Source organism: Grammomys surdaster, unplaced genomic scaffold, assembly GCF_004785775.1.
Source record: "Grammomys surdaster isolate TR1022 unplaced genomic scaffold, NIH_TR_1.0 139, whole genome shotgun sequence".
Classification (NCBI taxonomy): Eukaryota; Metazoa; Chordata; class Mammalia; order Rodentia; family Muridae; genus Grammomys; species Grammomys surdaster.
Genome location: NW_021604597.1, coordinates 4,652,408 through 4,678,109, shown reverse-complemented (window position 1 = coordinate 4,678,109; position 25,702 = coordinate 4,652,408). Strand labels below are relative to the sequence as shown.

At 39.3% G+C, this 25,702-nt stretch overlaps 1 protein-coding gene across 7 annotated transcripts in view; it reads right to left on the bottom strand.

Moving 5' to 3' along the window:
• Positions 1–25,702, bottom strand: part of Trpc4 (transient receptor potential cation channel subfamily C member 4) — a 165,324-nt gene that overhangs the window by 75,295 nt on the left and 64,327 nt on the right. For 6 of the 7 annotated variants that reach the window (XM_028763575.1, XM_028763576.1, XM_028763580.1 and 3 more), the window contains one exon: positions 23,876–24,394. The exons of the other annotated variant lie outside the window; for it this stretch is intronic. In XM_028763575.1, the coding sequence (XP_028619408.1) occupies positions 23,876–24,394 (519 nt within the window). The remainder of the gene's footprint in view (positions 1–23,875; positions 24,395–25,702) is intronic. 7 annotated transcript variants of the gene reach the window in all.

Genomic DNA, 25,702 nt, shown 5'->3' with positions numbered 1-25,702 from the left:
AGTCTGCTTTCCATTTTGTTGAGATGAGTTAACTGCTAGCTGTAGAAAGACAGGCTGTTCTGTTCTGCTTTCAGTGTGTTCTGTCATTGGTTGAGTCTAAGAGTCTGCCAACTGAATCTTTGTAGCCTGGAAGAAGCATCACAAGATGAGTTAAAGCCTAAGTCAGGTGAGAAGCTAAAAGATGTGGCTTTATTAGCAACTATCTCAAAAATCTGGACTCTTGGTTTTACAAGCACCTCACAGATTCTTCATCCACTTTCATTTCCTGGAAGAGAAAGAAACCCATGAGATCTATTCCTAATCCTGAAGATACCTCAATTGGATGTTCCAAGCACAGGGCTGTTCTCAAATGAAAATCTATGAGAGACTGACCAAATGTTCTCTTCCTGTTACTGGTTTTTGTTTTTTGTTGTTTGTTTGCTTGTTTGTTTTTTGTGCTCAGCCCAGGGACTGTCACTATTAGAATCACTATTAGAAGGTGTGGCCTTGCCAGAGTAGGTTTGTCACTGTGGGTGTGGGCTATAAGACCTTCATCCTAGCTACATGGAAGCCAGTATTCTGCTATCAGCCTTCAGATGAAGATGCAGAACTCATAGCTCCTCCTGCACCATGCCTCCAGGATGCTGCCATGTTCCCACCTTGATGATAATGGACTGAACCTCTGAACCTGTAACCTAACCTCAATTGAATGTTGTCCTTATAAGAGTTGCCTTGGTCATGGTGTCTGTTCATAGAAGTAAAACCCTAACTAAAACACATCCCTTAGAAGTTACAGGTGAAAGCTAGTACAGAACTTATCATGTCTTGAAATTTACAGCCAGGAAAATGATGTTCACTAAGCCTAGTTGGGCTTTCTAGGGACACAAAACTAGAAGCATCAGATGTTGTCTCCCTATGGGATGTAGTGCTGATGAGGACATCATAATGTGCTATGGAGGTTGCGATTGAAGTTGACCCCCATATGAGGTCAGTCCGATTTCACAAGCTCTGGGGGAGGAAATAAAAGCTAGGTACTCAGTTGCAAACATGGGAACTTTTACCAACAGCATTTTTCTTTTCTTTCTCTTATTTTATGAATCTCTGAAATCACTGTGAAATACCTCATGTTCTCATCAGCCAGTACAGTTCCTCCAAAGAAAGAAAAAAAAATCTGTTTGCCATGAACCCTCTGAGATTTGCATGTTATTTTGTAATGAAAATGAAAGTAATGCATGAACCAGACCCAGTGGTTCACATGTAATCCTAGCCATTTGCAGATGCTAAGGGATCTCATGCTCAAGGTCTATGCATAGAATAAGTTTAGAGCCAGCATAGGCAACTTAGAGAGACCCTGTCTTCAAATAAAAACTAAAAAGGAATTCCAAACAGTGGCCCCGGGTCGGGCCTACCTTTCTCCTACACTGCCAGGTAAGCCTGCTTTCTCCTTCCACCCCCATAGGTCCCAGCTCAAAAAAAGCCAATAAGAAATTAAAAAAAAAAAAATGAAAAGAACCTACAGAGCTTACGGATGCTGAAAAAAGACCTAACCTTTGAATTATGAACATAGAAGGATAAAATGTCATAGTGGAGGTACAGAGAATATAAGTTTCTCTATGAAATGTGATTTCATAGAAGAAAATTTCTTAAACTTAAAGAGATGCCTATATAATAAGTTCAAGGAGTCCACAGGACAGCAAATGGAAAGAATCAGAAAAGAAAGTCCGCACAATCTATTACAGTTAAAGTATAGAATGGAGAAAGGGTGTTGAAAATTGCAGGAGAGAAAGGTTAAGTCACTTATGAAGTTACTTCTCAGGATAATACCTGTTTATGACAGAAACTTAAAGCCAGTAAGGCCTGGAAAGAGATCAAGAAGAAACATTTACCATAGCTAGACCAAATCAAAAAGAAAACACAACATAGCAAACTCCATGGGGCTCAGTGGAGGCAGTCCTAAGAGCAGGGTTTATATGAAAACAGAAGATCCAAGACAACCAAAACAATCATTAACTAAAAATATTGCCAGAAGTAACCATACCTGACTGCAAGTTCTACAACAGATCTATTGTAATAAAAACAGTGTGGTCCTGGCATGGATATGTACACACTAATTAATATTATAGAACCAGGGACATAGATGTAAGCCCACACTACAAAAATCAGACACCTGATTTTTGACAGAGATCAAAGTACCCATCAGAGAAAAGACAGCATCTTTTGTCCTGCATAAAATCATTTTCAAGTGTATCAAGGACCTCAGTATAAAACCTGATGCTCCTAAGCTATTAGAGGAGAAAGTAGGGAATACACTTTAGTTTATAGGCACAGGAAAGTACTTTCTGAAGAGGGCTCCAAGTAGCCCAGACATTAAGATCAACAAATAACAAATGGGACCTCCTGAAACTGAAAACAAAACCAAAACCAAAACCAAAAACAAAAACAAAAAACCTTTTGTACAATAAAGGGCACCATCATTCAAAAACAGAGACAGCCAACAGAGTGGGAAAATAATCTTTACCTGTTACATAAATATGCTGACAGATGCTCAGGGTCTAGAATAAAAAAAACCTCAAAGGAATATTATAAACAAAACAACCCAATTCAAAACAAGTCATGGAAGTGAACAGAAAAGTCTCAAAAGAATAAATACAAATGGCTGAGAAATACTTTTTAGAAATTGTCGACTACCAGCTATCAGAAAATGAAAACTTAAAACTACTTTGAAATTGCATCTTACCCAAGTCAAAATGGCTAAGACCACACACCCCTCAAAAAGAAAACACATGCTAGTGTGGGTTTAAGGAAGGGAATAGTTACTCACTGCTGGTGGGTGTGCAAACTGTTGCAGCCACTGGGAAAATCAAGTATAAGTTCCTAGCAGAGCTAGAAATAGAGCTAGCACAGGATCCAGCTATACTACAACTGGGCATCCACCCAAAAGCCTACATCTCCTACAGAGATACTTGCTCATTCATGTTCATTTCTGCTCGATCCTCAATAGCCAGGAAACAGAAACAGCCTAGATGTCCATCACTGATGAATGGGCAAGAAAAATGTGACACATATATAGAATATTATTCAGTTTTTCTTTTTTTTTAAAAAAAAGATGAGATGGCAGATAAATGGAGGGGGCAGAAATAATCATCCTGAGTGACGTTACCCAGACTCAGAAAAAGAAAGGCTACATATGTTCTCTCATACGATGATGCTATCTGTGAATCTTTAGATGCACGTATTCAACTGTGGTTCCTATAGGGGTCAGGAAACTAATAGGGGACAATGGGGATGGATTTCTAGGGAAAGAGAGAGTATAGAAATGGTATTAAGGAGGCTGGTGGAATAATGGGGCAGGAAGTGTTAGACAGTACAAGGGGCAAGGTAGATGAGGGAGCACGAGGAGGTAAGTAACACTAAAGACTGTTGAAAAAGACATATGGGAACCTATAATTGTAAAAGGGCTTCCATATATAAATATATATGGAATACATAATGCATAATGCATATATACATAAAAGACTGTAAATATAATTATCCTTTAATATGGGGCTAATATATAACCTCAGGCAACGTGGACTATTAAGTGAAAATCTTACTGGCAAGTATTGACTCCCTATTTTGATAAGTTAGTAGGTAGAATCCATTAGATAACCCTAAACTTTACAGGCTATTGAGAATGCTCTTGCTACCCTCTATAATTTGATGCTAAAACCCTATTGCTGAAGACACTACAAACTTAGTTATAGGATGTGAAAAAAAATAACAAGCTGGTATAGACCTAGAAGTTTCGTCTTTTTTAGCTAGCTTTCATATTGGAAGTTTCTATGCATACTACTTAGGGAGAAATGTAATTAGCAGTCTTACTCAACTGTGAGCCATGAAAGACAAAATAACCTGTATCTAACAAGACATGTCCTCTGGTGAAATAGTGTCACAGATGCCTTGGCAGTAGCCAACCATTTCATGATTTAATTTAAAACTCACTTCATGAGATGGAACTCATGACTGAGCCAAAAACTCATTGGTAACTAGGCCATAGGGGAGAACCTAGTGTGACTGTTCTCTAACCAGACATAGTCATAAACTGCCCCTAATTTCTCATCTTCTTAAAGTAGATTAGTGAATCATCAGGGATCATTCCAGAACCTTCTTTCTGCAGTAGATGGCTTTTAGAACAAGGGCCCACAACTGTCAAAGGTGCAGAGAATAAGAAACTCAGCTCTAAGTGGTTTTGTATATACTCCTTTCCCCCAAGGTTTGGGAATCATTATGGAAGAATACTAGATTGTAAAAACCAGAAGTAATAAATATTTTCAGTAAAACAGTGTTTGCTTGACATGATTGGGCCATTGCACACATGAGATCACAGCAGCTGTGACAGTATATATAAGGACAGGCACAATCACAGCATGAAAGGGGAGGAATTATGAAGCTCCACCCTTAACCAAAGAGCTATTGCCACCTGATGTTTGCTGGGGAAGTAGAGACAATTTTCTTCAGAGATGTGGCATCTTTAGGATTCATTAGGAAAGGTTCTGCATTCTAAACCAGTAAGATGGTGTGTCTGGGAAGAGAGCTATGCTAGGGGAGCATAGATGATCCTTATTTGAGTTCCAGCCTATGGGAAAAGTGAGCAGGGATTTCTTGAAACTAGGGACTATAGCACCAATAATCATGCCAAATATACCACACCAGCCATTTTGCCTTTGCTCTACACTGGTGCCCCTTTCTGAAAAACAGTATATTAATGCTATCTCTTGAATGTGACTGTAGAATGCAGGTCTTGTTTCTTCCACTTATTTCTATTTTAGTTGTTACTCAGGAGGGGAGACCTTCACCCCATACATACCTTTTCTTCAGTCCACACATTCAAACACTTTCAAAATTTCATCCAATATGGCTTTCCCTAGAGTTTACATTTGTTCGCTTTCTCATTTTTCATCTTCCACACCACACTTCGCATCCCCACTCTTCTAAACAAAGCAGCCAAACGGATATTGCAAAACACACTTTGTCCTGAAATGTTCTCTGTTGAACATTTTTCATGCGTTGCATAGGGGGTGAAGAGACGGCTCAGCAATTAAGAGCACTGGCTGCTCTTGCAGATGTCCAGGGTTCTGTTTCCAGGCTCGCTACTGTTTGTAACTCCAGTTACAGGGGATCCAACGCCCTCTTTTGTCATTTGCGGACACTGTACACATGTGGTGCACAGCCATACATGTAGGCAAACACTCAAACACCGGAATTAAAATGTATAAAACTGTAAAAGGTGAAATGAATTTTGTTGCTTCTAGAATGAAGGTTGAAATACTCCAGAAGGCCATTCCGTGAGCTACCCCTGTCTGTCACTCTCCAGGGCTAGCCTATGCATTGGTCCTGGAGACTGAGCTTCACGGCCCCTGGTTTACTCACACCACATGATGGCCCTACTGCCACAAATGCTTCTTTAGGCCCCAGTGCTCTCTTCCTTCTCTAGCTCTACTTTCTTGGTTGGCCATCTGATAAACTGATGTGCTCTGGCACTGTTTTATAGCTCCCTATATTTATCTCATAAAGCAATTTTTAAAACTGATTCTCCCTGTTGGACTTGGGCACAAAACCAGGAACTCTTTAGTTTATCAATGTCTAATACTACCTGGAGTAAATGGCCACAAATAGTATTGTTTTTCAGGGAGAGATAAACAAGCAAATACATGTAAGAATGAATAAATGAATGCACATGATATGAGTCTTATTTCTCCTTCCAAAACTGCATCAGTTCCTAGGAGAGTTAATACTCATGGTCAACTTGACAGTATCTAGATGAAGTTTTTAATTGGTTTAATTAGTTGGGAGGCAGTCATTATGAATGTGATAGCCACATTCTGTGCATGCTCGGGTCATGAACTGAACGAGAAGGAAAAAGCAAGTTGAGTGCCAACTTTCATCTTCTTCTGCTTCCTGATTAAAGAGGTGGAGTGGCTAATGGTCTCCTACACTTGCAACCATGCCTTCCCCAAGATGATAGACTACACTCAAACTGTGAGCCAAAACAAAACTATCCTTTCCTACGTTGTTCTCATCATGCATTCTGTCATAACAGAGAGGAGTGACAAAGACAATTCCTGAAAGAATCTGCAAATCTTTTGTGGTCTAGAGTTGGAAGCACTTACCCAGGCTCAACTTTGAGATGTGTTGACATTTTTTTTCCAGGTATTTTAGCCTGGATATCTAGTATAAGCCAACAGTGTCAAATCTGTGACTGACACTTTATTTCCAGTTTAGACAGGTACATCTCCTGTGTCAGCATGCAGACCTATAAGTATCTTTGCAAAGTAAGACATAGTAGTTTGGGCTGTAACCTCCAACACTTCCTTCCTTCTCCAGCTCCATTTTCTCAGTTGTCCATCTGATGCTAACAAATGAGTTAGCATCATTGATTTATAGCAAAAATAACAAGGTGCCATGCTGAAGAATGCAGGCTCCAGAAGTGGAAAGGTTTAGGGTCATTTATGTATAGTATCGTAAAATCTGCAAATAACGACACTTTGACTTCTTCCTTTCCAATCTATAGCCCTTAATCTCTTTTAGTCGTCTGTTTTTCATTTGCTTATGAACATAACAAACATAGCTTACTTTAACTTTTTTTTAATCAAATAACAAATTCTAAGTGCTTATCACAGTACTAGATGCAAAGCAACCACCTACTTCCTTCTGTCATCAGGCACACACCCACCAAGATATTATACTTGCAGGACAACTGGCAAATAGTTCTGTATTAGCTCACAACCTTGTAGAAAAGCTGGCTCACTATGCTCAGTCAGGTATTGCTTCCTCTTGGCACTGTCTAGACTGCTAGGACATTACTACACAGTGGATTGTGACAACACAGGCCGGTTGCCAGCTCAGCCTGTTGCAAAGTCATCTAGTTTTCACACAGACTGACATCTCCTAGAAGCTGCCTTTCTCTCCTCTCCTGTAAAAATGTGTATGGAAGTTTGAGCTCCTGGCTAGGAATAAGGATACCTTCCAACCTGCATCCTATAGAAAAGTATGACAAACCAAGGGCATATGTTAGTAATCCTGCTAACACAAGAGCCTGTGTCATCTTTAGGTTCATTTATGTATAGTATTGTAAAATCTGCAAATAATGATACTTTGACTTCTTCCTTTCCAATCTATACCCCTTAACTTCTTTTAGCTGTCTGTTTTCATTTGCTTATTAACTAGTACCCCCTGCCTGTGTGTGTGTTTTCAAATTTTCTTGATGTTGTGTTTTAAAGGGAGAGAGTAGTTTGGAGATTGCCTTTATTTCTTCATAGTCTTACATAGATTAATAGTTGGGCTACATTTCAGCCTCCAAGAAAGCAAAGGATTCTACAGACCAGAGCATATGAGAATTCCAAGTGTGAAAATCAACTCACTCATTCAAGATCAGCTAACTTAGGAGTGAGGAAGAAAGTGGCAAAGATGCTCTAGAATAGAAAGCTTTCTTGGGCTTATCCATTGCGCTACTAAAATTTCAAGTCTCGTTATTTATATAAGTTAATTATAAATGTAACTTTGAATGTAATATTATGGATGTATCAACTTTAGAAGCACTCGTTTGAATTTCCACTTGTTTCATACCAGGGCAGCACACGAAAGAGCAAGAGCTACTCCACGTCAACAAAAGACTTTAAATATTTGAGTTTTTGCATTTCAAAATGAAATGCCTCTTGAGCCACATATAGTCTTCAGGAAGTGGTTGACTCATGGGGAGGGGGGGTCACTCTGAGGGCTGAGGAGACATTGCTGTTGAAATATGACCGCTGATTCTTAAAAGTCTTTGACATAAAATGTCTGATAAACAGATCTTAGGAAAACACACCCTCTCTACTTACGAGCTATTTTTAATCATTACAAGTCTCAACAAGGATGGTATTTTTAAACTAGGAAGCTGGAAAAAACATCTTTATTTTTAAATTGCCCTTTGTGAGTTTATTTTCCTCTCAGCTGCTTCTCTTGGGTACATCTAAGTTTTGTGTATATATATATATATTTTTTTTTCTAGGTTGATACAGAAGACTAAGTCTGGGGTCAAAGAACAAAGAAACGTCTAACTGAACAAGAGCCAATACATAGGCATTAAGACAGTAGGATGGTGTGACACTGTAAGTAGAGAAAAAACCTTGGGGTTTGATACCTGTGACTATGTGACTTGTTTCCTTATAGGCTTGTGTATTCATAAGACAGAGAACTAGACTCAAATCTATTTTTAGAAGTCAATAATAATTTCTTTCTTATTGGCAAGTTACCTGAGTTTAGGGATTTAAAAGGTTAGAGGTTTTTACCCAGAAAAGTGAACAGCCACTAAATGGAGATGTCATAAAATGATATCAGATTAAACAGAGCATACAGCATTAGATGCAGAGTTAATATCTGTTTTATAAGCTCATGGTATCCAAATACGCATCTCAAATACCATTCTTCCCTTAATGCTAAAGTATATCAGAAGATGTTTAAACAGTTTCACTCTAAAATTTTGCTAGTCATAAAACCCAAATAGCATCATTAATATAAAGAACCGTAGGTGTTTGAAAAATGTTTCTAAGCACACGATTTGTGATCTATGAAAACCAATAATTCCTGCCTTGGAATTTGTTGAGATATTTTTCTGAGTTACTCATTTTTTAAAAAAAAATCATTTTAGTCAAGGAAGGACAAAAAAATAATCCTGGTCACTTGCTTTGATTAGTTCAACAAATATGTGTTACTCAACTGCCAGGATCTAGCTGTGTGCTAGACACTGCAGATCTTGTAATGAGGAAAACAGGAAAAAATATCTCAGGGTAATTGGCCTTATAATGGAGGGAGCTGGGCAGCAAAACAAAATCAGCAGGCAACAGGTCAGTATGTTATATACATAATAGGGAATGAGTGGTATGGAGGCATTGGGAAGACTATGGCTATCCTCAGAGTAAAACTGTGAGTCACTATAAACCCTGGCAGGGACCACAGTGATAGACCTGAGATGAAATGAAGATAAACATAGAAGCCATCAGCAATCATTTTGGATAAAGCAGATATTTCCAAAGACACGCTCATATTTGTGGTGTTGGTATTTTCTGTCAAGGTAGAGGGCACGTGAGGAGAGATATACACTCAGTGTAGTATTAGTATTGCAACCGATGCTGTAGATGTAGTAGTTTACAGGGGTGGGAACACGTTTCTCTAACGTACTAATGTGAATTCATCAGTAACAGAGGTCCGGAATGTATAGTGAACAGTATCCCTGGAAACTCAACTAGAAGCAGAGGGAAATCCCATTCTGTCCAAGGTCTTTGTTTGTAGTGATATCCTGAAGAACCTGTCTGTGGGTCCTTCTTGCTTCAGAAGTGTGAATTCTGAATTCCTGAACCTTGAGGTAGTCAGACAGGGCCTGTATAGAAGCAAGAATGTGAAAAGAAGCATAGGGCTAACAGTGGGGACCTCAGGGGAGGGACCACCTGTCAACCAAGAAGAACGAGCATCTCAGGGGGAATACATGACAAATAAGAAACAAAACATGCCTTACACTGTGATCTTGGACTTCTGACTTCTCTTCAAGAAAATAATTATTGTCCTTTAAAACACTCAGTATACATCATCTTGTCATGGAAACCCTAGCACTAGAATATGAGACCACCCCTTTGCTCCTGAAAAGTGAGAACTGAACTGTACAAAACAAAATAAAAAAAAATAGCCACAACTCTGCAAATTAATACAAATCAGTTAATGAAATGACTAGAACAATATGTTTCCTTTCTTCAATTAATTTTGTCATTGATGATGAAATTTGAAATGGATATCAGCCTGAGAACAGGCCACAGATGTGCTACAATGTAGAGGAGGAAAGTTGAAATAATTCTGATCTATAGAAATAGAGGCCAGTGGTCAAGAGGCACTTGCTGACAGGAACCTAGTGTGGCGGTTCCTTGAGAAGTCTGGCCAGCAACTGACCAATGCAGATGTGGATGTTTGGAGCCAACCATCAGACTGAGCTCAGAGAACCTGGTGGGAGAGCTGGTGGAAGGACTGGAGGAGCAGAGGAGGACTGCAACCCCATTGGAAGAACAACCTTGGTTGGCCTGACCACCTAGTTCTCCCAGAGTCTAGACCACCAACCAAGGAGTGTACCTGGAGGGATTCATGACCCTAGATATATATGTAGCAGAGGACGGCCTTGCCTGACAGCAATGGAAGGGGAGGCCCTTGGTCCCAGGGAGGGTTGATGCCCCAACGTAGGGGGATGCTGGAGTGGTGGGGCGGGAGAGTGTGGGTGGGTGGGGGAGCACTCTCATACAGGCAAAGGGGAGGGGGAGGGCAGATGTGGGATGGGATGGTGGCAGAGGGTAATTGGGAAGAAAATAAGAAAAAATAATAATAAAAGAAATCGAGGCCAGGGTTCAGGAACACGGATGTGCTAGGAAATGAGAGAAGCAAGAAGTGAGAGCCTTGTTTGTACAGGATCCTGAACTGTGTGTGTGCAGGGCAGAGTGTGCAAACACAGAGGCTAACACAGGCTTGTAGGATTGAGATGAGGTTTTTAAAAATTGCCTTTGAAATTGAGAAGCAAAACCCAAATTACTTCAGCTGGTTATATGAGGCCAAAGAGAAAGTTCAAGAGCAATCCGAGTGAGCAGTTCCTGTGTGGCTCCGAGAACGGACTTACCAGATGAGGATTCTAAATAACATTGGGATGATGGTGTCTTAAAGCACAAGCAAAGCAAAAAAATTACCATAGTCAATAAAGTTCATCAGATACAAGAGACACAAAGAAAGTTTGGAACTGGAAACTCAAATATCTAAGGTTTCAGAACATTACTGAGTGGGCTTAACAGCACAATGGGTGTACCAGGGAAGAATAAATCAGTGTGAACACAGATGAACCGATAGTATCCAATCTGAAGAAGAAAGAAAATACTAAACAAATGGTAAAACCTTTCCAGTGTATGAGACAATGTCAGGAGACTCAGGAAAAGAAAAGACTGGGTACAGTGGTGCAACCCTGAGTAGTCTAAAGTTTACAAACTTTTAAAATAAGAATGGCTGATAGTTAAGATATGGTGCTATTATATATCTACATGTCAACATATGAGACTTGTTGGACTATTGAAATTAATGCTGGGTTAATAAATTTTACACAGATGTGGATTACTTCCCAAATTTTATTTGAATGCATTTACCAAATTGCTAAACAAAATTTACTCAAGTACATTCTTAATATATTCCATTCTCAATCTATTAGTGTTAGATTTTGATTTGTTTTGTTAGATTTATTTTATCTATGTGTGAGTTTTTGCCTGCACTCATGTATGTACACCAGGTGAGTGCCTGATGTGAGTCAGAAGAGGGCATCTGATCCCCAAGAACTGGAGTTACAGATGGTGGTAGGCTACCATGTGGGTGCTGCGAATCAAACTCAGGTCCTCTAGAAGACCAGGAAGTACTTTTAACCCATGAGCCATCTCTCCAGCCCTCAGGGTTAGGTATTTCATACTAATCACAGACATGGGACAACTCAGTCATTGATGGAGCCTAATCTTTAAACACATGGTCTTGTTGGTGATTTACACAGATACACAGGACAGTGTAAAGAAAACCTGCTGGCCACTGCCTGACAAAATATTTATTGTAAGTATTTGGAAGATTTTGAGGAATGGCCCATTAGAAGAGTCTTCCAAACAAAGAACTGCCTTTCTACACTTCACAGACTAAACATGAAGCTTGCCAAGAGACAGATGAAGAATAGTTTCACATGATTGAAAACATAGACTACACATTCCTAGTTCCCACGGTGCCAATATGAGAGACAGTCTCTTATGGCTGAAGAAGACTGGAAGGCATCTCCAGGACTGCCGCCTTTGCTACTCTGTTCCTTGTGGCAAAATAACAGAGATGAAGGATAGCTTATTTGAGACCATTATTTCATGTTTTAGTCCAGAGTCAGTCTCTGTTGCCTTGGGGCCTGAGATGAGGTGGAACATTCTGGTGGCCTTGTAAAAGTGGAGGACGTGTCTCATTTTCTCAAAGGCACACTCCAAGTCACCTCCAACTCCCTCCATAGTCCCTACCTCCTAAAGTTTCCAGAAATGAAACAGTGACACAGGATAGTGACCAAGCCTTTAGTTCATAAGTCTTTGGGGACCATTTGCAGACTAAACTACAATATTCTCTGAAATCTTAGGAAGATTAGAATAGCAAATGTTGTAATGAGCTCACATTTTTAATGTTTAAAGAAATGCAACCGGCTGTTAAATGGCACGTCTCTGGTTGATGCTGGAAAGTGGCATTTAAAACCCTCCTCAATATTTTTTTGCTGAAAGCAAGGAATGTCATAGACAAATGCTTAGTGTTCAAACTATCTTCATTTTTATTTTTTATACTTATTTATTTACTTATTTTGTGTGGGTAACTCTTGAAGCATGAGTGTGGTAGTCTGTGTTAATTTTGACTTTTGAAACTGAAAGTAAATGTTCAGATTGCTTAATTTTATTATTAACAGGGTAATTTGTAAATGACTCAGAATAAAGAGTTTTCCAATTAATTTAATTTGAGCATATTTTATTTTGTTATTCCTTACTTCCATCTCCCTGTGTAATGTAGTTTGTAGGCATTCTAATAAATCATAATGTATCATCCAAAGTCCTTTGAAAACAAAGGAAAATTTTTTTTCCTTTCTGAAATGTGAACTGCATATGTTGATGTGTGATCATCTTACTGAACCCAACTGTATGTTACATGTTTTCTTTTGCTATGTGTCAAATATCATGTGATGATGCCTTGTTAAAGGTTTGAATAAAGCCTCTTACTGTATTTTATTTATAATTAAGTTATCCTCTAAACTTTGACCACAGAACTCTCATTCATCACTTTGCTGATAATTTCCAGTTAAATAAAATGACTGTTTACATTAAGAAACATTACCAAAAGTTCTTTTAAAGTCTACAGAAAAATTTGTATTGTTAAGATTTAAAAAAATAATATGTACTTATATGTATATGAGTGTTTCCCCTGCATGTATATGTGTGCATCATGTGCATGTAGTGATGGTGGAGGCCAGAAGAGGGCATCAGATCCTCTGGAACTGGAGCTACAGGTAGTGGTGAGTTGTCATGTAGGCACTGGGAACCAAACTGGGTCCTCTGGGACAGCAGCCAGTGCTCTTAATCACTGAGCCATCTCTCTATCCCCTGATGTTTAGATTTACAAGAAGCTAACCCTTTCTATTCCCTGGTACCTTAACCACACACAGATCCATTTTTAAAAAATAATCTATTAGTGAACTTAATATTTCTAATGCCAAAGAAAGGAAACAAAGGTGTTAAAATACATTGAATTCATAAATGAGTCTTCAGGTTCTAGAGGGTTTGTCACTTTAGGTTCCCAACTTCTGGTCTGCAGTAACTATTGGACACTTTAATCCAAACTTGATGAGAAAAAGCATATGGCTACAAAGGCAGCAGACATACACATGGGAGCTGGGACCCAGGCGAGCAAGATCAAGACTCTGGCATTTTTCAGGGTGATTTTTGCCAACACTTCATCATTTTGATAATCAAATCACTATGAATGTGACTGTACAACAGGACTGTGAAGGGCAAGGTTTCTGTCCATCTTGAAATTTGGTGCTAGCAAAGAAAGGTTAACTATGTTATAAGCATTTTGTTTTATATAGTATTATAATATATTCTGACTGTATTTGAGCTCATTGAGATGTATAGACTTTGAGTCTGAAGAAGTGCTTGTCTGAGTGGTTAATCTAACTGCAATTTATTGCAAAAAATGATTTTTTTTTACTTCAAAAGTATTTTACTCACTTTGTCTTAAGTGAAAGAAAACTATTTGAGGTTTAAATAAGGCAGTAATATACATTTTAAGATTTTCAGACTCAAATGATTATCCTTTAAAATATTCCATTGTAAGCATTTAAAATCAGCATTTAAAATTCAATTATTTAGAGTATGATTGATGTCCCTTTTCAGTCTCCTCCTTCTCTGGGATCCATGGACAACAGGCCTAGTTATTCTCATATCCACTCCACATGCTCCAAAGTAGCTGGCCCATCAGTCCATAGAGCCACACACTGAAGCTAGGACAATGGCTTTGTCCAAAGGCCAATGCTCTAAACAACCTGGGTCTTGGTTATTCTTCATTATCAGAAGAAGCTATGGAGATGAGAATACTGTCCGTAGTGTCTCAGTGTGGGGCAGCAATATACTCCAAAGAGAGTAAGCAAAATACCAACTGTAAAGCTAGGCAAGGCATAGGAGGGTACAACCAAGGAGGCTTACTCCAACACCCATTGTATTTAAATAGCTCTTGCAGATGTCTTGCTCCTAAATTTTAATTACAGTATGGATGCTCCATCAATAACCTCCTCAGGTGTATTTGTCTGAACAGATAAAAGCCAAACTATATCATGAATAAAGCTAGGTGTCAACCAAGATGGCTTAAAGTGCTTTGCTAAACTTTACATCCAGTAATTACTTGATTTGTTCATTATAAAAAAATTACACTAACGTATAAAATAACATTTTCACATACTTGCCTAATCAGTGTTTAAGTATTGCTTGACCCCAGTCCCAGGGAGCCATCTACTCATGCAGCCTTTCCACAGATTTACTAGTGGAGCAGCCAAGAAAATGGTATGCAAAACTTTGTTGTTTTCTCCCAAGTGGTCCAGTAATAAAATGCCTACAATAAGTGTCATTGAGCATTATAAAAATAGATTTTGAATTGAAGAAAAGCATCATCCATAAAATCTGCGTTGAGCTCATAAGAGTATTGGGTACATTGTGATTGTTAAATATAAGACACATCAAAATCCTAGTTTTGGTAGTCACAGAGCCCACATTCTCATGAGGAGAAGAGAACTGAGGCACAATTACCATAAGCTTTGGTCAGTGTATTTACTCCTGATGTGGATAAGTGTGTACCAAAATAGTGCCAGAGAGGAAGAGTGGGGCTTAATTACCTAAATCCAAAATCTAGTTTCATAAAAAAAAAATCCACGATAGCTCATAATCTTGTTGAGCAGAAATCTGTTCTCTCTGGGTCTTTCATACAAATGACTAAGTAACAACCCAAAAGTAAAGGCACAGGGAGGGCACACGGGGCTGGGGAGAGCTGGGGAGAAGGGTGGAGAAATGCGTGATGTCATACAGAGAACACTGATTTTCAGCTGGGCGAAAAGGGCAAGCCCTAGAGATGAGTGCTAGGAATGGGCACACAGCCTTGGGAATGGACTGGACCAACAGGACTGTCCACAGAGGAGTCCCTGAGGGATCACGAGGTGAAATTGAGAATGGATTGGATAATCTTGGAGATGTCCCTACACAGGTTAAAGGTGCTTCCTCTTCATGGTCTTCCTTTCTAATGTCTTTCCCACTGAACTGTGATGCACACTTCTTCTGGAAGCCTCCCATAAAAGCCGTAGGCAAAGTTAGGAACCATTTTTCTGAGCTCCAAGAAGTTATCTCCAGAACACTTCAAGGTGCTAGGATATTTCTGGAAGAAATTCAAGCTTGGCCCCATGCTTACTCTCTTGCTTTTCTGTTCCTGGACTTTGGCATAGGATAGGTATTTCAAACATCATGAAAGTTCACAAAAAGACAGGAACCATCCCTTGACTATCTAGCAGTTCCTTGCCCAGAGCTCTGGCTGCTTCCACTGTCTCTTCCTGTGTTCTCTTCCTTAGCAGCTACCAACAAACTTCCTATCATCATCCCAGGTGACCCTGGCAAAGAAGGACAAAGGAGGATCCGTGCTAGGTGTCCCCTGGAGCTAACTGGAAAAGTCACTGTGCATTGGGAAAGCCATGGAGAATGACAATGGTCTTCAGCACTTAACACTGCACTGAGGCTGCAGACATGAAAAGGAGGCTTTCAGTCAGCACACAGGAGCTGACACCTGAGTTGAGGCAAGCAGGGTCCACTGACTGCTACTCTAGAGGATGTTTCTCAAAGCTGACAGGGAGAATGTAATACAGAGGACAAAAGCCTGTCACCCAGTAGTGTCTCCTGGGACCCACCTGTGGGTACCAGCTTTGGAGCTTAGTGTCAGAACAACAAATCACTAAACTATCATAAGGTCATTGTCAGTCCTAGGAACTTTTACTGGGGAGATGTGCTCCAATAATTAAAACATTAAATAACTCTGTTTAGGATGAACTCTCCTAGTGTGATCAAAACAACCCAAGGAAGAGAAGTTGGAAACATTTTCGCCTTCACAATCTGGGAGGACACTCGAGTGTTCAAGCCACAGAGAATTTATTGGGAACTTTATTTGTGTTTTATTAATTTCCAGAGGAAACCCCTATTTCCTTCTTTTCCCTGGGACTCAGAATGGGGTAAATTCACTGTGAAAAAAAAAAAGGCCAAGTCCTTAATTTTACTTAGTGATGAGAGACAATGAAAATACAGGTCATTAAACATGGACTACAGAGAAAATAATACTGAAATTCCAGTGTGCACACATGTGCAGAAGAAAGAGATGCCATGGTTTGCCTTCACTGACAGATGAAGCAATTGTATCTGAATAATGGAAACCACCTGCTAGCTCTTGCTTGTCAGTCATCGTGAAGCCAGAAGTGCCAGGCTACACAGAAAAGCAATTCATCCTAGGACCAAGAGAAGGCATCCGATACACAGTGCAATTTTCAACATCATTGTCATCAGCCTAGCATTGTTGGCCATGGAAAACTTTCTTATGCCCATGTACCTCTTTGGAAATAAACTCCTTAATTATTTTTCCAATTATTTAAAGCAAAATTAAATATAAGCTAATTACTGTGTCGAATTTAAAGATAATATTTGTTACTTTATTTTCCTTTAGGATCTGAAACTATGATTTCTTAATCAGTGCACTTGTAAAGGCTAACAAAACATTTATATAATATAGATATACACAATCACAAATTTAACTGTAGAAGGAATAAAAATGTAATTACATTCAGATAAGAAAAAGGAGAAAGTAGTTACATGTCATTTAATTAGCTGCAGAGAAACCCACAGGGACTGAGTTCCAAGCTCTTAAAGCCTAGTGTTAAATTAAACGCCTAATGACCTGTCATAGTTCTGTGGGCTGACTGACAAGTCTGGAACAGGCATTCACGTCCTCCATTACTCGGTGGCAGGCACAGAAATACGTGAAAGTGTGATGCTCAGAAACAAGCTGAGGAGATGCATCTGGGAATTTGAGATCCATAGCAACAGCAGGTGTGTGCAAGCATGTGGAGCAAAGAAGCAGGCCCTTGCGTTCAGTTTGTGAGTGTCCGCTACAGAGCAGCAACAGAGAGTGTGCATCTACAGGGAGGCTGATCTCTCCTATACAGTTTTCAGAACTTGGTGTGGTTTCATGAGCTGTCATCCTTGAACCTGCCTGCTTTGTTCACTCCACAGGGGAGTGAATCATTGTTCACCAAGCCACTAACACTTCTTATAAAACTGCTAGGAAGTGAGGTGACTATCATTTCCTCTGTGATTTTATTTTAGGGGTGACTTTAGGTAGAAACACATCCTTAAAGTAAAATATATATAGAAGATAGATAGATAGTTGGATAGATAGATAGATAGATAGATAGATGGATGGATGGATGCATGCATACATACATAGATGATAGATGGATGATAGATAGGAAGAGAGAAGCACAGAGAGACAGATACAGACAGAGAGGTGGTAATGTCTCCCACTACCTATCAAAAGCACATGGTGGCCTTTCCGGGGATCCCAATAAGGTCAATCTTTGATACAGAACACTAGTGGCATTTGGGAGTTTATTTTTAACACACTCATTAAATGAGTTCAGAACTTTAATGAGTTCATTTGCATTGTAGGAAATTTGGACTGAGCTATCATTAGCAGTAGCTAGCTTAGAAAAGGATCAAAGGCCTTGCATTTAACCTGGAGTGTTTTCCGTATGTGAGTGTGCATCACCTACCTGCTTGTTGACACACTCCCCTTGGGTGGTCATAGGGCTAAAGCCTTTGTGTTCCTCCATCCCTTGTGCCTCCTTTTATACTAATATCATTTCTTAACCATGAAAGTTTGGATAAACTCAGAAACATAAAACCATAACTCTTGGATGGTGCAGAGGAGCTCTAGAGAGCTGGAATCAGCTACAGTGGGTGGGTTGGACTGACAGGGACCTTCCCATGTCCTCATTCAGTTCAATCAAGGCTATATAAAAGGAAAATAAGGAGGGCATAGCAGAGAGGCTGATCTAATGTTGAGTTCTCTCCTCCCTTTACCAACCCTATTAACTCACAAGACCAGAACCCAGATTAGTGCCAAAGGTACATTCAACACCACAATGTTGATGAAAAAACTTCTGTTAAAGGAAGAAGTGAATTAAAAATATGTATTTTTCAGCTGATTTGCAGTCATAAACAGGTGGATCAGTAATGTTTCACTGAATAGGATGTATTTATTTGCTTTATGTTATGTAATATCTAGGCTACTCTACTGCTGGATTAGTTTTTCCGTGTTCTCCACGATGTGTGACTGAACCTAGGTAAGATTTTGGCTCTACAAATACTTAGGGAATCTTTCAAGCTCTCCGCACATATCCAGTGATGTCAGGACCTTGAGAAATGACAGCACAGAAACAATTTTGACCTTCAAAAATTCTACATCCTCAAAGATTATGCCAGAGACCAAGTGACAAGCTTCCTAAGATGTGTCCCCAGCCATGCCTCTGTCTTACCTAACGAGGAGTTCTAGCCTAGGTATGGGGTACATGGTTTTGACCTTTCCCTGTTATTTTTTGACTTCATTCTGAATGGCACAGGGATATGGGTACTGGGTTCCTGTCTGCCAAAGCTCTGAGCAAGACCAAAAGGACTACTGACACATACAGCAATAGGTAAAAAGAAGAAATAGGTTCTGCCACTATGATCTAAACTTGCGCTCAGAGCCCAACATTTAATAGGATAACACTTGGCACCATTTAATTCTCTGTGACTGTGAATCCATACAGTAAAATAAAACAGAAACCAGTACACACAGCTTGTCCGTTTCAAGATTTGTGTACTGCAGCCACAGAGTTTAACACAGTTGCTATACTGCTCTGCTAGGACTGGGGCAGAGTGACATCTGCTTTCCAAAAGCATGGTTCCTATAACTACAGTATCTTTAGTTTAATTCATAGAAATGGTAAATTCTTGGCAGGTAAGACACTGACATTTCTTTTGGGAAAAACATTTGAACAAACCTTCATTCTGGTTCTAGCACGAGGGTTATTAATGTATATGTTGCTTATTTTTGTCAAGTTGATACAGACTGAAGACATCAGGAAAGACAGGCTCTTGAAAAAGCAAAAGGAAAAACAGAAAGAAAATATCTCTATAGGCGGCCTATACCCAAGTCTGATTCAACTTTTCTTGAATAATGATTGGTGTGGGAGATACAAGACCACTGTGGTGGAGGTGCCACCACAGGGCAGGTGGTCTTGGGTGGCATACACACACACACACACACACACACACACACACACACACACACACACATATATATATATATGTGTGTGTGTGTGTGTGTGTGTGTGTATGTCATACACAAACACTAAAAACAAAACAGACAAAAGCAGATGGAGCCAGGGGGATCAAGGCAGTAAGCAGCAGTGTTCCTCCATAGTATGTACCTCAGTCTAGTAGCCAGTTCCTACCTTGAGCTCCTGCCCTGACTTCCTGCAGTGATAGAGTAGAGCTTGGAAGTGTGAGATGAACTAACCCCTCCCTCCTGGCTACTTTTGGTCAATGTTTTATGAGCAATAGTAAGTAAACCAAGACACTGCATGCATTCATAGGGTAACTATTTCTGATATTACATAAACACTGCTAATTAATAAGGAAACCCAAGCATACAAAACCATGCACAGAACTGTCCAGAACTGAGGAGATCAGATGTTTACATTACTGAGTAGCTACTGACACAGTAAGACTGGTGAGCCAGATGGGAACACTCCTAGCACAGCACAGTGTGTGATGTATATAATGAGGGAGTTCTCAGGGAAGCGAAATTTTATTTTTTGATAGTAATATATTCCTTATACAATCAACAGCACATTAGCTCCCTGAAAGGCTTTAAATTGGTATTTTAGGTTAGCAGTCAATGTGATGACTATCCTAACACAGAACTCATGACTTTGTATACAATTAGGATCTTTATCCCAAACTGGGATGCATCCCGGGGCAAGAGGGCTGTGAGTTGAGCATTCAAGAATAAGTAAGGACTTAGCTAACCTGAAGATTAGTGGCAAGGAACCAGACTCAGACCTGAGGCAAACCTCAAATTTGTTTAGACTAAACCAAGGAAAACCTATAATAAAAACGTGGAAGGCAAGGCATTCCACTAAAGCAGAGTTTCATTTAATACACGTGGTCTTGCTCAAAATTTTAGAATCAAATATATGTGGGGTCAATCCTTTCTGGATAATCTAGAAATATGTTTCATAAAACCCAGTTTCCAATTTTAAAGAGTATACACAAGAGTAAAATTTTATTACGGATATTTTTATGCTACCATCAGTCAAACAATTTCACATTGCCTCATGAAAACTGTCAGCCCCAGGAAAAAAAAAAAAAAACTGCTCTTTGATAGCAAATGAAGAATTTCATGAGCAACCATAGAAGAATTATTGTCATTTTTCTTCTCCACTGATGTCTCTAAGGATGAAAGGAGAAAATGCAAATTGCAGTTTTAAGAAGCACTCCTCTAAAAGGCCATTACTAATTCTTACTTTCTTATTACAGGTTTTATGTGGTCCGTCTTTCATCTTAGTGTTTTTGAGGGTCCTATTACCTCCAAGATCACAGCTGCATGTTAGCAGAATAACAGGCATCTTGAAAGGTTTTGGGGAATGATCAGACGCCTTGCCTTCCACTGTTGTTTTCACATTGACATAACAAACAAGGGATGTAGAATGTTGACTTTTGTTCCCCAGACTTTGAAGGCAAGCTTAATTTTTTAATTCATGAAGTACAAAAAGAACTGAGATAAAGAAACGGGTATTAAGAGGGATAAGTAATTTTAACGGTTCAATTTGTTTACTGTCTCTCCGAATTGACTAGAAGATGTACGGAGAGCTGAGCGTGTCACCAAGCAGGAACACGTGCCATGAGCTCTGCCTGGAGTTTGTTACATGAAACATAGTCAAAAGTCTTAAAGCCGGAGAAACGAAAGAATGATTCAGCTGCATGTAAGCCAACATGCCCAAGCGTATTCGTATGTAAGAAACTCACACGAAAATAATTGACTTGTATTTTTTTATTTTAAACAAGAGTTCAGTAGCTTAAAGGATTAAGTCTCACTAAAGGCATTCTGTCAGGCAGATACGGAAAAGCAATTTATCAGAAGTTTGTTGCGGAGCTTTCAAAAAGTCTCTGTAACTGAGAGTAAAGTTAAAATTGAAGGACCAAATCAGTGTAAAATATAATAATAAATAAAAAAATAAATAAAATTACTTGATTCGGGGCTGCTAAGATGAACACTTGAACTTGGCAGACTGCCTCTCTGTTTTTTTGTTTTGCGATTTGAACATCTTAGTGATTTTATTACAATCACGGTGTAAAGGGAAAAATCAACGCTGCATAGGAAACCTTGACAATCATTAGCTAGTCCTGTAAATGCCCCAACCCTGAAGAGAACAAAAGAAAGACGATTGAGATGCTGCGCTAACAAGAGATCTTTTAATCCTACCCTCAAATCTGAGACCTGTCTATTAGCAATCAGGCACCTCCATGGCCAGCCTGAGGGTTCTGGCAACAGCAGGACAAGTCATTACTAGCTGCAGAGAGGGGACACATTCCCACTGTTGGTGGTGTTGTGTGTCCTCCTGCGCATGCGCTATATCCCAATTAAGGGGTTCTATTCCTCCCCTCTTTTTTTTTTTTAAATTTCTTCACCAGAGGCAGCCTCTGTATCCCCTCCTCCTTTTCTGAATAAACCTCCCACGTGAGACCTGTAGTATGGCGTGGTTTCTTGGACCCCGCTGCATAGATTCAACATTGTCACCTTGAGTTTCATCGTGCCGTCTGCTGCTTATTAAAATTGTTGTAATTTCTTTTAAACATGCCTTCTAGATTCTTAAACATTAGGACCCCAAGGCCCAAGTCAGCACAAACTCTGTGGCTTCAGAGTCTGAGGAAGTGCACAGAACTGTTGTTCCCATCACTCTCGGGGGAAGATTTCAGTTAGTCTCAGGTGCCATGAGAACCGTACAATGTCAAAACCTAAGAAATCGAGTTCAGGTATTCTGAATCTGAAAGATAATAAATATCAATAGAAAAGCAACAGGGCTGATACAGAACAGGCAATACCCAGTATAAAAGTGAGGGAACATTTTAAAGCTGAGTCATCTCAGGGTTAGAGAGACTGCTCAGCAGGTAAGAGCACTGCGTCCTCTTGTAGTGTCTTCGGTTCTCAGCATCCATATGGCCACTCACAACCATCTGTAACTCCAGTTCTGAGGGATCTGATTTCTCCTTCTGGATTCTACAGGCACTGAAGGCATATGCCACACACACATTCAGGCAAACAGTCATACACATAAAATAAAAAGAGATTTTAATAAAAATAAAGTAAAATTGATTAGTCTCTTTTCTTCCTTTCCATATTATGTAGTTTTCTTACATCTTGGCTAGGAATAGGCAATTATTTTCTTTCAAGAGTGGAAGAGAACAAATATTTTATGGAGTTTAAAACAAACACCCAAATGACAAAAACAAAAAACAAAAAACAAAACAAAAAAAAACCCCACAACTCTGAGAACTAGATGTAAACAGATATTGTAACTGATACAGATACGAGTGGCCTAGGTACAGATATGAGTTATCTAGGTACAGATGTGAGTGGCCTAGGTACAGATGTGAGTGGCCTAGGTACAGATGTGAATGGTCCATGTACAGATGTGAGTTGTCTAGGTACAGATGTGAATGGTCCATGTACAGATGTGAGTTGTCTAGGTACAGATGTGAGTGGCCTAGGTACAGATGTGAGAGGCCTAGGTACAGATGTGAGAGGCCTAGGTACAGATGTGAGAGGCCTAGGTACAGATGTGAGTGGCCTAGGTACAGATGTGAGTGGCCTAGGTACAGATGTGAGTTGTCTAGGTACAGATGTGAGTGGTCCATGTACAGATGTGGGTTGCCTAGGTACAGATGTGAGAGGCCTAAGTAGAGACTGGTATTCTACGTATAGATGTGAGTAGCTTACATACAGTTGTGAGTGGTTTAGGTTTTTTCACTGAAAACATCAAAATCTATCAAAATTTCATGGAAAAGCTATTTCCCACAACTAATTCTTTAGCCTCTATTCCTGATAGAGCAAGAAGGTGAGCAAACATAAGAAAGCTCCAATAGATTCATTACTGTTGAACAGAAGACTTTTCTTGTGTTAGTTCTTAATAATGCATTCAAGTATAATAGCTTATAATTAATTGTCCTTACACTCACCCACAGGTGTTACTCTTCTTATGAATTTGTAAGGAACATGTTATATATATATATGAACATTATAAAATCAATCTTATTAAGTAAATGAGAAAACTCAAGAATCTCTGTGTGTGACCCTCTAGAGTTTAGCATCTAGACTGATAAGAGTTATGAATGGTAGAGTCAAAAATTCCCACCTAGTCTAGGGAATTCAAATTTGTTGGTTCTCTATATTATTACAAGTGAATATATGTGCTTTCATGCAGATGCCAAAATCAACTTCAAATTATTGAGCTACTTATCACTATTCTTCAATGTGGAGATAATTATGAATCCAGCCAACATTAAATGGCACCTCCTTACAAGAGAATAAAAGTGCTGTTAAATGTAACACTAATTCTGAGTAGCACTGGCTTGTCAGTGGTGTGATTCTATCTCATTGATGGATTGTGTCTGGTAACACTTACCTCTTTTTGACGATACTTAATGGCTAATTTTAGCCTCGCAAGATCATTTCCACTCTGTTCTTCGATCAAGCTATTGTCATCACGGTAATTAAGAATGATTTCCAGCTCTCTGGAACTCCGTGTCTGATCTAGGAGGTCCTTAGCAAATTGTTTGCACTGTCTAGACAGCTCCTCGTACTCTGACTTGAATTCGTTCTCCACCTTGCTCAGTTCTTGCAGCTCCCAGCTTAACTGAAAGGCAGTGAGGAAAGGGTCTTCACTTGACAGGGCAATGAGCGAAGGGCTGGCCAATGCCTTGTAGATGTTGAGCCTGGACCGTGAGTGCCTGAGGCTATCCACATCTGAGCTGGAGACACACTCAACACAGTTACAGCGGACTTCATGGGGTCTGGGCACCGAGACACCTTTCTGGACCAAAAGTTTGATTATCTCATAATTATTTGTATGTGCAGCCAAGATGATGGGTGTGATATCTGGAGTGAATTCAGAGAACTGTTTATCAAGGAGAATGGGAGGCACCTGAAAAGAGAAGAAAGCAGAGGTGTGGGCGTAGATTCATTTCTTGAAGCTTTTGAATGTCAAACAGCACAGGGCAACAGTGCTGAGCAAGGATCATAAATCATTTGTCATGTTTCCTTGCAGGAGAGACTTCTCCATACTCCCCTTGCCCCAATGACAGAAAATTTCAAGAAAATTTAACTCCAGTATAGTAAAACATCCTCCTTGGAAAATGAACTCTGTCTTTTTTCTGAATCTTAAAATGGATGGCCATGGGAGATCTAGATGAAAAGCCTTCCTTATTCCTGTTATTTCTCAACAGATAATCTTTTCTTTTCTATAGCTACTGGCTTGATAATCAATAAACAAACTTTAAAGAAGTTATTTTTAATACCAAGATCTCAGGTCTAGAGAGACTGGCCAGTAGTTAGAACATTGGCTGATCTTGCAGAGAGGACCTGGTTTCAGTTCCCAGCATCAACATGATGGCTCATAATTGTCTATAACTCCAGTTCCAGGCCATCTGGTGTCTTTCTCTGGCCACTGTGAACATGAAACAGACATGGTACACATATATACATGCAGGCAAACACTCATAATGACTTTGAATGTTTTCCTAAGTCTTACTGTATAGATAAAGATGTTTCTAATGGTGTCATTTTAATATCATATAGCCATACAGTTATCTGCATACATGGAGACTCTTTTCCCTCATGTGTCAACGGCTATTCTCAGACATCATCCATGTACTTCATGGTGAAGCCACTTGTCTCCAATCTGAGGCATACAATTTTAAAAATCCATAGTGTGCTACTTTACCCAAATTTACAAATACCTGTTATTAAATATGTATTTTTTACACTAGTAATGAAACAATTAATTTTAGGACTGAAATGTATCATAACGTGACAGTTATCCAATCAAAGAGTCTTTGTCCCTTTCTATTCAGAATTTCTTAGAACATACTACACTGACAGAAAAAAAGTGCACATAGTATTATTTTGTGTATAAGAGCTGTTAAAAATAATATACTTTTGTTTGTTTCTTTGTTTGTTTCCAAGACATGATCTCACTATGTAGCTCTGGCTATCCTGTAACTAACTATATAAAACAAGCTGGCCTTGAACTCACAGAGTTCACCTACTTCTGCCTCCAGAATTCTGGAATTAATGGCGTGCATAACCTTACCCCACTAGTAGCCATATTCTAATATGAATGTTTTCTTAGTTGAACATATAACATGTGAATAGGTTTCTAACTCTGTCTCATGTAGAATAGTTTGCCTAATAACATGAAGTTTCCATGATTCAAGAGTCTTCTACATAGTCT